The 15,425-nt window shown below is 35.1% G+C and overlaps 1 protein-coding gene across 2 annotated transcripts in view; it reads left to right on the top strand.

Annotated features, from left to right (window-relative positions):
* STRN (striatin) overlaps positions 1 to 15,425 on the top strand; it is a 64,589-nt gene that overhangs the window by 32,787 nt on the left and 16,377 nt on the right. The window contains exons 6-12 of one of the 2 annotated variants that reach the window (XM_052699426.1): positions 1,543 to 1,678; positions 3,459 to 3,594; positions 5,955 to 6,065; positions 8,185 to 8,271; positions 8,846 to 8,989; positions 10,517 to 10,653; positions 14,391 to 14,566. In XM_052699426.1, coding sequence (XP_052555386.1) covers positions 1,543 to 1,678; positions 3,459 to 3,594; positions 5,955 to 6,065; positions 8,185 to 8,271; positions 8,846 to 8,989; positions 10,517 to 10,653; positions 14,391 to 14,566 — 927 coding nt within the window. The remainder of the gene's footprint in view (positions 1 to 1,542; positions 1,679 to 3,458; positions 3,595 to 5,954; positions 6,066 to 8,184; positions 8,272 to 8,845; positions 8,990 to 10,516; positions 10,654 to 14,390; positions 14,567 to 15,425) is intronic. The other variant, XM_052699500.1, reaches the window with a different exon arrangement.

Raw genomic sequence — 15,425 nt, 5'->3', positions numbered from 1 at the left:
TAAAGTTGGTAAAACCAGTGACCGTGAACATGCACAGCAGTACATCACTGTATATTGTACTCTGTGTGAGTGGAATTTATAGTGGCAAGTGAAGTTGTTACAGGTATTTTCAGTCAATGCAGATGGGTAAAAGAATAGGATGACAAATTGTCTGATGAAGATGCAGACATACTGGAGCTATACAGAAGCCACTTCTGCTAATGATTATCATGTATGCCTAGAAATAATTGAGTGGAGACAGCATAAAGGAGGAATTGTTTTGTTTATCACGCCATATTACACATCGGAGCTTTTGACCTTGAATGTTTCCTGTAATAAGCCTTGGCTAAGTGTTATGAAGAAACTCTGGAATAAAAGGCTGATGGTCAGATAATCAGGTGTTTACACTACAGGGAGTTTACAAGGCCTTACTGTATAGCACTGTTAGTTGATTGAACCTTTTTAAATGGGTCGTAGCAGAAGCAAAATACAGTGTTAGTAAGGCACTTACTGTCAGAAGGGATGACTGTACAAGACAGTTTAGAACTATAATTCTTAAATGAGAGGGAGAGACTTCTATGGTTTCAGTGGTTGTGAAAATCAAGATGACGTACATGTAGTGATGAACTATGCAACTTCAACTGCTGGTTAAAGGTAAGAAAACAACAGCAAAATTTGTCTCCTTTGTAATTTTAAAGTCATAGAAGTACTTTAAAGGGTTTTACTACAGTTCACACTGAATGTATTTTTTCACCACTTTATCTCTGAAAAAGAAGTTCGTCTTCTGTGTAGAAAACATTATACCCCTTAATAATTTTGGAATTGCTTTAATTTTGCATTTATTAGAATTTCATTTAATGGTTACAGTTCTATTTTTTTAATTCTTCCTCTTCAGCTGTTAATATGACAACTCTTTTAGCTCCTGTTCTGGAGACACTCCTTGAGTTTGTGCCAGTGTTGGCAGCCATGATTTCACCCAGTTTTGATTCTTTCCTCTTTTGTTTAGTGTTAACATCTACAGAAGAGTCACTTACATCATTTTATAAGGCAAATTTAGCACAAAAGTTAATGGATGATAGATCTAGAGTTTGTTTCCCACAAGATGGAGAACATCAATGAGCACCAGCAAAGTTTTCCTGTACCCTGGGGTGCATGTGACAACCTGCTTAGTGGAGCTGTAACTTATACCTTGGTTCCTGCAACTTTCTGTGTTGATATATCAGTATTGATAAAGCTTTGGGGTGTGTAACAGCTGGAGAGTGCTTAAAAATGCTTCTAAAATTAAAAATGGAAAAAGCAACAAAAAAAAAAAAACAACCAAACTGTGGAGTGCCTGGTAATTGCAGCTGGATAAAGAATAATGGTTGTAATAAGATGAATTTATGGATAACATTTAGGTTTTTAAGCCACAAATGTTTTTTTCTGTAAATAGTGCATTTTTCCCTGTAGGCTTATTTTAATTTCATGTGTTGTTAGACATCATAAAATAGAACAGACTGGTAAATGCAAAAGTGATGTTGTAATGGTTTCTTTTGACTCATAGTGGTTGTTGTTGTTGTTTAGGAAGCCAGAATTGACTGACTCTGCCTCTCTGCTAGAGACCTTCAAGTTCCTTGAAAATGCAGCTGCAGACTTCAGTGATGAAGAAGATGAGGAGGATATTGAAGGAAGAGAGAAAACAATCATTGATACCGCAACAGTGAGTGGAAAAAATAATTGAAAAAGTTACGAAGAACAGAAAAAGTGAGATTAATGAGATGCCTATATGCAAAGTATATGACTGTGTATGTACACGTGCAAATCATTAATGCATCTTTATGATGGTCTGTCCAAGCATGTGTGCACAGGAGGAGTTCATGCATTCAAGTTAAACTTCGCTATCTGTCTTGCTGGAAGTTTGCAGTGACATATTTTGAACTGCTATTTCATACCAACTAGTACTTTAGATATATGTTCGATGCAGTTTTTAAAGTACCAGATATCTTTTTAAAATTATTACTATTTTTTAACTTTTTTTCAGTGCATTTTATATTTAAAGTGACGTGTAGAATTTTCTGCTTGTAGGGTACAGAACTGAAATACCACTTTTGATTTAAGTGAGTTATTGAAGAAAGAAAAAGTATAACTGGAAAAATTCCAAAATGTGGTTAATAAACTGGTTTGTGTATTCAGTCAAAGCCTGATTCCCTGCCTCGTGGTGTATACTTTGCAACATCATTTGGTCAAAAGTCACTAAATAGATACACGCAAATAATACTCAATTTTATCCTCTTATTTTTGGAATGAATGTTTATTCATTGGATTATGCATCCAAAAATTTAAGAAGACATAACTTACGGTGGATACAATGGATCATTTTTATGATTAATTGTAAGAATGACTGCTTAAAAATACCAGTTATAAAGTTATTTTTAAAGAGAATCTTGTAATTGATGACCTGTGAACTACTGTCTGAAACACCTCTGTAATATAATGTATAACATACTATGTTCACTAAATCTGCCAGGAGTGTTAAGTCTAGTGTTTAGTCTTGTTCTAGGCTGTGAAATTGGTTCATCGTATTCAGAGAAAACAGCCATTCATCCTCATGAACTATGGGATGTTGCCCTAGGTACTGAAGTATCTTCACACTGACTTATAGCAAGGTCCCAAGTCAAAGTACATGATTAATGTAATTTTTCTTTTTCTATAGAAATATTTTTTTCCCTACTTATTTCAAATTTCTTAATTTGCCAGTTAATCAAATAACTTTAAGGCAGCTAGTTCATTTTGAGTATTGAAGGAAAAGTAAATTTATTTCAAGAAGCATACTGTGAGGTCTTTTGTTAAAACATGTATATTTTTTTTTTTCCCATTACCAAATTTGCTTTAGAATTAGATTAGGAAAATGCAGTTTAAGCATGGAAGTACTGTGTATAAATATCTGAAATGTCTAAAGACATATCAGATGAAATGATTTTTGCCAAACCTAAGCAAATTAGCACTTTCCTTAGGTATTTTTCTAGGCTAAGCTTTTGGTCCAATTAGTAGAGTGATTTCTGAGGTGAGTTAGGTTATTTTTAGAATAGTTGAGACAATTTGGCTTTGCTTATGTTCTTCCTATGGCATTGTGTTGGGGTTTTTTGTTCTGTGTGTATTTAGGTTGTTGTTTTTTTTTTTTTATCTCTATCAAAAGAAGATTTGTACTTTTCTGGTATTAAAAAGACTGATAATCATATACATCAATGTAGATTCATTATCAAGTGATTGAATATTGATGGTTACACGAAGTAATTGTACAGATGATTTTCATTTTTACTTTGAAATTTGAAGGAAATCTTTATGTTAATTTAAGGTTTATTAGTGCTTTCTTCCTGCTTCTTAAACATCCTCTTACAATTTTGTATTGTACTGTATTACAATTTTGTTGAAAACAGTACTGCTAGATATAAACATCATGTTATTTAATTCAGTTTTTTCTTTCCTTCCTCGTATTTCAGATTGTAAGGAAAAGAGTGCTGTCTGACAGTAGTGAAGACAGAGATACAGAAGAAGCTTTGAAAGAATTTGACTTTTTGGTTACCTCAGATGAAGGTGATGGGGAATCGAGAAGTTCAGGAGATGGAACAGACTGGGGTAAGGAAACGTAATGGAATGTATCAGGAGAAAGAAAATGCACTAAGAGTATGTTCTGATTGGTTGATTATGGTCTCTGTCATAATGGGAGGACCTTTTTTATATTTGTATGTTATGTTTGTATGTTATTGTTATGTTCATTGCCAGATTGAGATTCTTGTGATATGATATTCTCATTTTTGTTTATACTGCTTTTATGTGAGGGTTTGTGGAAGTTTTTGCTTCCAGTGTGTCTGTTCTTTTTTTAGTAACAGGGCAAATAGAACTTCAGTTCCATGAGTGGAATCTCTGTGATTTTTCTAGTGCCACTTTCTAATGAGGGACTCTGATACAGATGTATTTTACAATTTCAAACATTCTTTGCTGTCTTCAACTTTGACACGGAAAGTAATGCATTTCAAAGAACTGAACTAGTTGAATACAATTACATATTATCAATGTGGAAAAAATGATTCATTCTGTTTCTCAAATTTTCTGTTACAAGTTATTAAAAGTGTGTAAGTTCAAGCCCCCCAGTCACCAAGTGAAATTTCACAAACTGTTCTCTATATTCTTGAAGTTCATGTCCTGCAGCCAAAAATGGCAGGATCCACTTTATCTTGCAATAATTATTCCACATAAATGCTCTGCACAGGGAAGAGAAGGAGGAAGAGAACTGACTGAATGTTTTTATGAGTGGTTGTTTCCTCCTTAAGCTTCTCTGTAAAGTTTTACACATTAATGGAGACAGATTGGAACTGTGGAAGATGAATGGGAGATAATTAATCTTTATAATGGTACTGAAACATTGATGGAAACCGACCATGGCAGCAGTGGCTCTCACATGAGCTAACAATTCTGAGATACAGTATTTCAGTGAAGTTACGAGCTTGTAGTTGGACTCCAAATTTCTATATTATTACAAATACAGTGATTACAAATTATTAGCTCAATAGTAGGTAGCCTCTTTGCTGAGAGAGTACCTCTCAATGTTTTTAGATACAAAAGTCAGCATTCTGATCACCAAGCAAATTTAGAGATGTTGCCCTTTTTTATCATAAATTGTTTGAAGTTGTTCTGATATTTCTTCTCTCCAAAGTTGAAGATCTGTCTATCCACTTATGCTTGAAAAGTGCACCTACTGCTTATGTCACTGAAAAGCTAGTGTGCCAACAGGAGCTTTTTTGTTCTCAGATTCACACCTTGAGTTTCTTTTTACTTTCATTGATGACAGATGAGTAAAAAAAAAATGAGCAAATGTCTAACATTAAAAATAAATTGTTGTCAGAAATAGTTCAATCTCTAGAAATGGTAGGGGATTTTCTTTGAGTTACAGCCCTTCGGGTTTTTCAGTTATTTTTATTTCATAGTCTGTGTGTCTCATAATAATGGCATGTAAGAATAAGCTTCTTCAAGGAGCTGCCTTTACGGATCACTGGTGTTAATTTTGCAAAAGAAACTGTTAAAATATGGCATAAAGCACCAATATTGTGTATTGAGCAATACTGTGTATAGAAGCAACATAGAAAGTCCTTGCTTCATTTTTGATCCTAAACATTGCCAGTCAATTACAGTAATCTGTAAAATGTGTCCTTAGCTTCTCAGGAGCAGTCAGCTGACTTTTAAATTAAGCACGTTATAGCACTTGCACAGTAGTTCAAGATCTGCTTGTAAAGTTGAACAGAACCTGTAGACATGTAGGAAGTATCTGGGGACAGTCTGTAGGAAATTATTTTTCTAAATAATTCCCTAGAAAAAGCAATTTGAAAGAGGTCTTTTTTAAAAAATTTTATTCATTAGATATATTGAAATGTTTCTGTAGCTTTTTCTAAGACTAATAACTCAGGCTGTCTCCTGTTGGTGAAATTTCATAGGTTCTTCAGGGCTTTTTATTCAGTGCTTGGTGATGTGTTTACTATGTTCCACAAAAATTTAGATGGGCTGCTGCTTTGTGTAAATGACAACATACCACAGAGACAATGAAATGAATACTTGAAACACAGTGACACAAAATCTGAGTTGTAAAGTTACGACAAACATAGCTTTAGCATAACTCTTCTTTTCATGCATAATAGTTCTTTCTTTGGGGGAAAGAAAAGCTGATGTATTGTAAAGTAAATGTTGCTTACATTTTATGAACAGCTGTGTATCTAGTTAAGGAAATTAGACATGTGAAATTTTAAAATCTCAATTTCTTGTAAAGAAAACGGAGCAAATAAAAGTGGAATGGGAGTAGCAGTTTCGTAGCTTTCATGAGCTCGGTACTATTTCTGTCTGTTTGAAATAAGGCAAGTACCAATACCAGCTGTTACCTCCTTCAGTTGGAGATCACTTGGTGACATGACTGAAAAAGGATGTTTCATTTGTTTCACTTTGTTTAGAAAAGGAAGACCAATGTCTCATGCCTGAAGCCTGGAATGTCGACCAGGGAGTAATAACCAAACTCAAGGAACAATACAAAAAGGAGCGCAAGGGGAAAAAGGGGGTGAAGAGTAAGTGGAAAACATTGCACTTTAAAATCATAAATCCTACATCTTTCACACCCTTAATTCTATCTCTCTCTCAATGTTTTCCTAAAATTACTTACTCTCTTACTTTGCTGCTCCTGACTGCTTTCCTGTTCACCAGTTCCCAGGGGTTGAAATTAATGATAGTCAATCAAGTTACTGATAAGTAGTTGGATTAGATAGTTTCTTCCAAACGGGCGCTGGATTAATTAAAAATTCTTGCAGAAATGTAAATTATAAAATGCATTGTTTTAGTACTTCACACTTCAATATAGAAAATTTCATAACCCTTTCTTAGCTGAAAACATTCCAGTTTCACAGGGAGAATTGAAGTCTAGTATGCAAATTGAACAGCCATATAGAACTGTCTGGAGTATCGTGTTAGATGACAGAGGAAAAAACAGGTTAATTTCTACCCCTGTTTATACTTAACATTCACGACATGAAAGTCATGCTGTCATCATAATTTGTTCTGCAGGGCTCGAAATAGGAAGCAATTCTAACCATCCATTTATTTGTAAATCATGGGATTTATTGACTTGCTTTTGTTGGACTAATATTTAAAAACGTTGGATTCTTTTATCCAAACAAAAAACTGTGATCAGTATCTGAAATACAGTTTCTAGCCCTGTATTATAATTATTTGGTTTCCTTTCTTGAAATGCAAATCCGTTTTGTAAAGCAATGTTTTTCTGAACTAAGAGTTGAAACATTTTGATCTCAATGAAGTGTTTAAAATATTTTTTTTTTGTATTTGTAGCTTTATTTCAAAAATCTAACCATACTGAGAATTCATGTGCAAATGATGTAAATTAGTAGCACTGCATGTAGTCCAGTAAGAAATGAGAGTGGTTTCTCTCTTTGTGGAAAGATGCTTATTAATTCCAGTGATACTTTCACTTCCAAGAAGATATGCACAACGATACAAAAGGTGTCAGATCCTCATATCACTGTTCGAGGCTGATTGGTGTTAGATTTTGTATTGATGTGATGAGCTACTTTTTGCTCTGCAGTTGGTTATGTTGCTGAAATAGATCAATCTTAATCAAATACACAGAATAAACTTTTTAAAGTTAATCTTCAAATTTCTCAGATATTTTTGTCATCTTTGGAATCATTTAAGTTACTGGAATTTGCAACTCAGTAAGTAGTTGAGTTGAACAACCAAAGTGCTTGTGATTCATAAAATTGATTTAAAATTTCCTTGTGGTTAAGATTTTCAGTAAAATTGGTATTTTTAACTTGTCTGTTGTTTTTAAAATACACAGATGTGTTCTATTATGTCAGGGTGGCTAGTTGTAGGGTTAAGCTAGCATAAGTGATTTCCTGAAATAATTGAAGTTATTTTCTTTAACAACTATTAAATACTATTTCTTTTTGGTAGCAAAACTGAAATTTAACTACATATAGATGTAGATATTACTGAAAATTGTTCTGTATGTTTATGAAAAAAATTTCTGATGTATGGCAGTGCTTGGTCAACCAGTGTTCCTTCATAAAGAAAACTACTCAGTACATTTATAGTATCTTTTGGATTGATTTAATTGCTTTGATCTTGGGAGACTATGGGCAAGCCATAGGTAGATAGGCATCAATGCAGAAAAACGTGGTGAAGAATGCACGGAAGGAAGTGTGGGGAAGAAGAAGGGACTAAATATCTTGACATTAAATTATGAAACAAAACAAAACTAAAAAAATCTTGTTACTATAGCTTCATCACAAAACATGTTTAGATGATGAACTACTACCAAGTATAATATTGTTGTATTGTAGATCAAATACTGTAGTAAAGCAATCTTGCAAAATCCTGCTTACTGTTACCTCAATCAAATAATGTCTTTGTGACTAATGAGTTAAGCACAATTTAGTCAATTAACTATCATTATGGTTAGGGTGGACAAAGTGGCGTTTGCAATTACATTAGTAAACCTATGATTTTGCAAGGCTGTAGTAAACGCTCCTGTGGAGTAATAAAAGCATAAATATATTAAAGTACACTTCTGTGTTAAAGCTGCTTGAAAATAGCTGTATTGTTACTGGTCTAGGAAAAAAACATAATGCTATGGGTAAGACATTTTCCCATTCTTAATTAAACTTACAACAGGAAAAACTGCCGAAGATATGTTTCAACCTCAATCCTATATAAAACAGTCAAAACAGGGATGTGGGAAAATGATGGAGCAAAGCACAGGTAAGTGTCAAGAAGGGCATGGCTCTTCACCATATACAGCTTCAGGAAGTAGGCCAATGAATCCGGTTGTATTTATATTTTAATGTAGTTATATTCCTTTAGATGATATAGTTCCACAGTCCTACACTACTGCACAAACAAATTGAAAATGATCATCTTATGATAAGAATATGCTGCACAAAGAACCTGATGCACAAATACTGAAATATTCACAAATGCTATCAATTGTTTTCGAAAAGTAAATAATATAATCACTGTTGCTGTGATTCAGTTGGAGGCATTCTTCATCATTCCATGCAGTTGGCAGTGTGAATGTATAAATGTGGGGAAAGTTGTGCATTCACAATTCTTGGTTGCTTCTACCACTTTCTTTTCAATAAATTCATTTCACGCTGGATAATTCGATATTACTGCAAATAGGTGCTCATTTTTCTTGTGTGTGTCATAACATTTTAATGCAAGGTGGGATTCTTTGTTGCATGTGCTGCTACGCTGTATCTGATATTATAATAAGTAATGCTGTTACAAATTATCCATAAACTATCTTTTGTTTGTTTGTTTGTTTTCTGGTTAGGGCCCAACAGGTCAAAGCTGCAAGATATGCTTGCAAACTTGAGAGATGTTGATGATCTCCCTTCATTACAGCCATCTGTTGCACCTTCTTCTAGACCCAGTAGCTCAAGGCTGATTGAACATGAGATAAACAGGACAGATGAAGGTAAATATTAAAAACGTGCGTACACTTTTGTGAAGGGTAGATGTTTATAGTTACTTTTGCTTAAAGAGTATCCTCCAGGATGTTCCAAGCACTTCACAAATACTGATGCAGTATTATGAGTTCTGTCTAAATGCAGTAATGCAGTCCTTCTCCTCCAGTTATTAGGAAGGTAAAGGCACCAACCTAAGTAAAACTCTGGTTGAATATTTTCAACGTGGTGGAAAAACTTACTTGGCATTTGGTGGCTTGTAACATGAGGTCCTTAAGTTACTTGCTTGTTGGAAAGCCATTCATCTTTGCAGGATCGCATGTGATTTCCTTTATTAATATTGCTTCTGTAAGTTGCTAAATCAAGTATTTGAATCAACATTTGAACTGCTGCAATACACACCATTAATATATCAGGATATATAAACTTGTAAAAGATCATATCATGCTATTTATTTAGATGGCAAATATGTATTTAGACAAATGAGAAAGACACAGTGTTGGCTTTGCAGTCTTACAGTGAGTGTGAAAATGTAAGTTGTCCAAATTATAATTAAGATGCATAAAGAGCTCTGGTGTATGGCATAGTTACTGAAGATCTCAGTAGTTCTATTTCCTACATGCTTTGTGATTTTCTTTATGAAAGAAGAGGGTAACTTAGCAACACTTGGAGAAGTGTAAGAATTTTTTGTTGAATGTTTCCTTTCTAACTTTCCTTACATGTACTGAGAGCCATATTAGTAAAACTCTATTCTCATTTCCTTTCAGGATTGTGTTTTTAATTCAGAGACTCAGGGTGTGATGAAAACAAAAGAGGACAGTTGACTGTTATTAGTCTGAATTTGGTGTTGCAAGCTACTAGTTGCATATTTGTTTGTAAATTGGAGGCCTATTGATATTTTTGGCATATACTTGTTTGTTTTTTTTTAAATTCTAGTGGCTTTCCAAATTTGACATTCTGTATGCATTGGGTACTGAGTGGAGTATAACACTGTAGAGAGAATGAAGACAACAAAAGTTTAGACTTAAGGGTGATGAAGAGGTGCTTGTAATTAAAAGGTAATACCTAAGAGACTTAATCAAACAGCAGAGCTGAAGGGCTTTTATTTTTTTCAAAGGTCATAGAAAGCAAACAGGATACTTCTTAGAAGTATGGAGTGGAATGGAAAGATCAGGAAGATTGAGTTAGTTATGCTGAATGGTCTGGAGAGGAATTGAATAGCGTCTGTACCCAGTGCCTTCAGACAAGGGGGAAGCAGCCTGAATGAATCAGACTGTTCACTGTAAACCATAGTGTTTGTTCATTCTGTGTTACTTTTGCATTACATAAGGGTGAATGGTAGCATAGTCTTTCTGAAGTTTATGTTCAGAGGATGCAATTTATTGGTACGTACAGTGATCCTCTTACATTTTTTTGCACTCAGCTACTTAGTATTTTGAAAGTAGAAAATATACTTTTATAAATCAGCATTGCATATGCTTGTGTTTCAGGGTTTGTTTTGTGTTTGTTGTTTTTTTTGTTTGTTTTTTTTCTTGCAGTGGAAGCTTTAACATTCCCTCCTTCTTCAGGGAAATCTTTCATTATGGGAACAGATGAAACCCTTGAAAATGAGCTGGGTCTTGGAGAGCTGGCTGGCCTCACAGTGGCCAATGAGGCAGATTCGCTGGCTTATGATGTAAGTGGTTGTTAAAGGGAGCTCAATGTCTTCTTGCCTCTACTTGATGAAGGCATATGCAAGTTATATGTGTGTAGATTCTGCAGCAAACCTTTTCCTGTTAAAATTATGCTGCCAAAGGATGTCACAAATTTTCCTTTGAAATATCTTTGTCTCGTATGCAGCAGATTTCATTCTTGCCATGCAAGCCCTTTTTTACATGCATTACATACTTAATATTATTAAGTTTACACACATTTTTGCAGTGATGCTGTAGAGATATGCAGGTTTCTGAGCACGACTCTTCAGGAATCATCAGAGCTTCAATGAAATAAGATTCAGTGTCTCACATCATCTCCTAATCTGCACTCAGTTTTTTTGTTAACCTTTCCTAACTTTCTCTCCAAAAATATAGCAAATTGATGTACAAATTTCATTTTTTTCCCAGTTAAACTTAATTAGATTCTGATTTTATATATTCAGAAGATGTGATATGCATGGAAGCATAATGTTGACTTCATTGATCAAGTGTGCATATAACTTGTTTCTACATCTTGAGTTAAGAGCTTTTGTTTATGGAATCTAGCATTTCTTTATCTATTGCATCCTATCATGCCTGACTGGGTGTATTTATTTCTATTTGTTCACTTGTTAAATCCTATGCGAGGTCCAGTTATCAGGAATTCATAGTCATGCTTACCTCACCCCTTATCTTTTCCAGTGTTGACAGTTGAAAAAAAAAAATGTTTGCAAAGCTCTTCGCTCTTGTTGCTTTATTGAAGCAAAATGAATGATTAGTTTTCCCTTTTGATTTTCCTTGGAAGCATAGCTTACAAATAATATAATCTGCTTTTATTTTGGATCACTTCTCATCTTCTGTCAGATGCCAATTGAGAATGAGGTAGGATTTAGTAGAATTACTAGAAATGTAGTAGGTTTTATAGAGTCACTTCTATATTACACAGGCAGTGAAGTTTAAATGTTTTGTGTGAATCAGTCTTTAAATGTATTTTTCTCTCAAGAGCTGCAGTTTCCTCTTTTCAGACTCTGTTTTCTCAGTGTTGTGTTTACTTGATTATTTTCTTTCAAAACATAGCAGTAGTACCCCACTTCATTTTATTGTTTAGGTTTTTCAAACACTGCTTTGACTGGCTTTAAATAAAAGAATGGCTTTCAATTAGTAGTAGATTATTTTAATATATTACTTAAATGAGAAAATATTTCTTTGTTGCATAACTTCATAACAGAATGAGTTCTATGTAAGAGCATCTAAACTACAGAATTACTACATTTAATATACTGATAACACATTGTGTAGTAAACTGGAGGTTTTAGGCTTTGCAGCAGGTTCTTGCTTGTTTGCCTTCAACTTTCTGCATCAGACATATTTGTAATCCTATCTGCAAACCACAGCTATTTCTGGCATGTTCAAGTTGTATGCATTGTGTAGTTAGACACAGACATAACAATTAAAAGCAAAACCAAGTCAGGTGGTAATTATGGAGTGGACTCCTCCTCTCTCCTCCCTATCAACTGTGCTTTTTAAATCTCAGGCTACCTCACTGTTGTATTTTAGTGGGAAGAGAGACAAGGAGGCCAGCTGTCCTGTTAGTAACTGACCTTCTTGGAGCTCTTGGAAGTGAATGAAGAGGGAGTGATGATGGGGTGGCCATACAGACAGCACATCAGGACTAGGATCTGTCTCCACCTCTGCTGCTGATCTCCTGAGTGAAACTGTCCCCAGTCTACTTCACAATATATAAGCTAATTATAGAGTCACAGAGTGGTTTGGGTTGGAAGGCACCTTTAAGTTTAAGATCATCTAGTTCCAACCTCCCTGCTAGTACAGGCAGAGACGCTTCCCTGTAGACCGGGTTCCTCAAAGTTCCGTCCAGCCTGGTCTTGAATGCTACCAGGGAGAGGACATCCACAAACTCCCTGGGCAACCTGTTCCAGTGTCTCACCACACTCACAGTAAAGAATTCTTCCTAGTATCTCGTCCAAATCTACCCTCTTCCTGTTTAAAACCATTTCCCCTCATCCTGTTGCTACGTGACATTATCAAAAGTCCCTCCTCAGCTTTCCGATGGGCCATTTCCTGTATTGGAAGGCAGCTATATGGCCCTTCTGGAGTCTTCTCTTATCCAAGCTGATGAGCCTTGTATCTCAGCCTGTCCTTGTAGGGGAGGTGCACCAGCCTTCTGATCATCTTTGTGGCCCTCCTGCGGATCCACTCCAACAGCTGTATTGCACTCTTTTGAAAGAACACCTCTGAATGAGAAACAAACTGTGAATGCTATTGTCAGTACTGGCGTGGTCTTGTTAGGCAATCTGAAGCGTTTATGGATTAGACACAGGACCTGTGTATCTGGTATGGCACCTAGAGGCCGGATTCAGTTTCTTCCATTGCCTTAATAGGCACTAGATGCTTATCTTCAGGCAGATAAATTCTGCTATAGTTATCTGTGGATACTATGTATGTGTTGTACCCTTTTTACTGAGACTTTCTTGGCTAATCTCCAGAAAACCTGACAGTGCTGCTAACTTTGCAGTCCTGCCCCATCCTTGCACCAGCTCCAGTATTTGTCTGTTCCCTCACTGAGCCAGCTGAGCTCAGTAGACTGGCAAAGAAACTGAGCAGTCTCAGTGAACAGACAGTACATAATTACTAAGAAATACAATGAGACTGAACCCACTTTTTGCTATGCCTCCTTACTTGTTTAAAATCTGTAGATCCTCCTCAATGAAGCTTAGTTAATAAATCCAAAAATAACATTAAAAATAAAAACAAAGCAACCTATTTTTTGTTCACATTCTAGAATAAAATGTAGATTTTCAAAGTGTCTCATGATAATTATTTCTTTATGGAAGTTGATGACATCTAATTATTTGAGATTATCCATAGCTTTCAATATAATGAAATTATTTGTATCTTAAGCATGATTGTTTATGTCAATGTTTTACTAATGGATTGTTTGCAGTGATTATAGCAGGGCAAATTTAACTGTGGCAGTCTTGGTTGACAAAGTCATAGAAGTCCATGTGGCATTTTACATAGTCTGCTCAGAGGAACAATGTTGAAGTAACTGTTTATTTTTTAAGGCTTTCTTACTGGATCTATGTAAAATGCATTCATTGCCAAGTACTTATCTCTGTGTATATAATATCTTAGTGCTTGCCAGTTACATTCTTAGTATGTAGCCAAGACTTTTTTGCCTTTTTTTTTATTGTTTTCTGGCAAGATCATCTTGTCATGTATTATCACAGAACTTGTATTGCCTAAAGTAAATATGTTAGATTGTTTTCCTTTCTGCACTGCTAGACAGCTGTCCATTTCTGTTAGATCTTTACTTGATAGATAACATGTCAGTGATACTTCAGATATTCAGGCACAGCGGTTTGCTTGATTCAAGCCCAGTGTTAATGAATGAGCCAATAGGTACGTCAACTTTCAAATACCAAAATTTATAGCAGTATTAATCAGAAAGGTGCTTTGAAATTGTGCAGCCTAGTAGACATGTGGACTTCAGATTTGCACAGAATGCATTGCTGCAGAGTTAGACTTGTTGCCTTTGCAGAGTATCTCTATCTTCATACTCATTTTGAGTGGTCTGATGAGCTTTAAGTGGATTGTTACTCGAGAACAAGTTATTATGAAAAATTAGTTAATTCTGAAAATGGCAAACTAAAGCTCTGATATCCTTTCCTTGTATTTTCCAGACTAATTACAAATGTCCCTTTTTGATTATTATTTTTAGATAGGAAACAATACGGATGCACTGAGAAAGACTTGGAACCCCAAATTCACATTAAGAAGCCACTTTGACGGAATAAGAGGTTTAGCTTTTCACCCAGTTGAGCCTGTGCTAATAACAGCTTCAGAGGACCATACATTAAAAATGTGGAATTTACAAAAAACAGCCCCAGCAAAAAAGTAAGATCTTTTTTTGCTTTACTTCTTTAAAGCATTATATTTATCTAAATAAAATTGTAGGTACGGCTTCATCTGGTAGTCCTTGGGAGTCAATGGGAATTGTCCTTTAGGTACAAAAAGAAACTCTTAGAGAATTATGGAGACTTTTAAAGTGTATGAGAAGAAATCTGTGCATGCAAAAATAAAAACTGTTCTCTTTTTTTGAATGTACGTATTTTGTGCGTAGACTAAAATGGGAAACTAATTTATTAGTAAAAATATTTGTCTGCAACCTCCTGGTGCGCTTGAATCTGTATATAAATATATAAACATACATGCGCATATGTAAAAAGTAAATGTATACTCATGTGCATGTATATATATATACATGTAAACATTGACAGCAATGTTGCTAGGCTTATGTGTACAATGTTTTCTTTGTATTGCAAGGGACGTGAGGAAACGAATAAATTTGTAATAAGGTTCACATAGTGAAGGGTGTGCATCATGCCTTTTATGAAGACTGGACAATGCCTGTGGTAGTCCTGAAGTCTGTATTTTAAAAAAAAAAAAAAAAGAAAAGCAAATAAAACCCCAACACCTGACTTGTGAAGTCCTGAGCAGCAGTTTAAGTGATTTGTAACTGTTAGAGCTTTGGTATAAAAGCAAGGTGTTACAAGCTCTCCTCCCTGGGCGGGGATTTGAAACAAGGAAATATTCCATCTGATACTGATAGCGCTCTACTCCTTTCAAACCACTGATGTACCTGCTGCTTTGATTGGTGTGTGAGACTTCCTGAGCTTTCTCACCTTGAAGGTCTATAAATCACACAGAATCACAGAATCACAGAATCATCTGGGTTGGAAGGGACCTCAAGGAT

The sequence above is a fragment of the Tympanuchus pallidicinctus genome, unplaced genomic scaffold, assembly GCF_026119805.1.
Source record: "Tympanuchus pallidicinctus isolate F22 unplaced genomic scaffold, pur_lepc_1.0 scaffold1, whole genome shotgun sequence".
NCBI lineage: Eukaryota > Metazoa > Chordata > Aves > Galliformes > Phasianidae > Tympanuchus > Tympanuchus pallidicinctus.
This window is presented reverse-complemented; position numbering and strand designations above follow the sequence as displayed.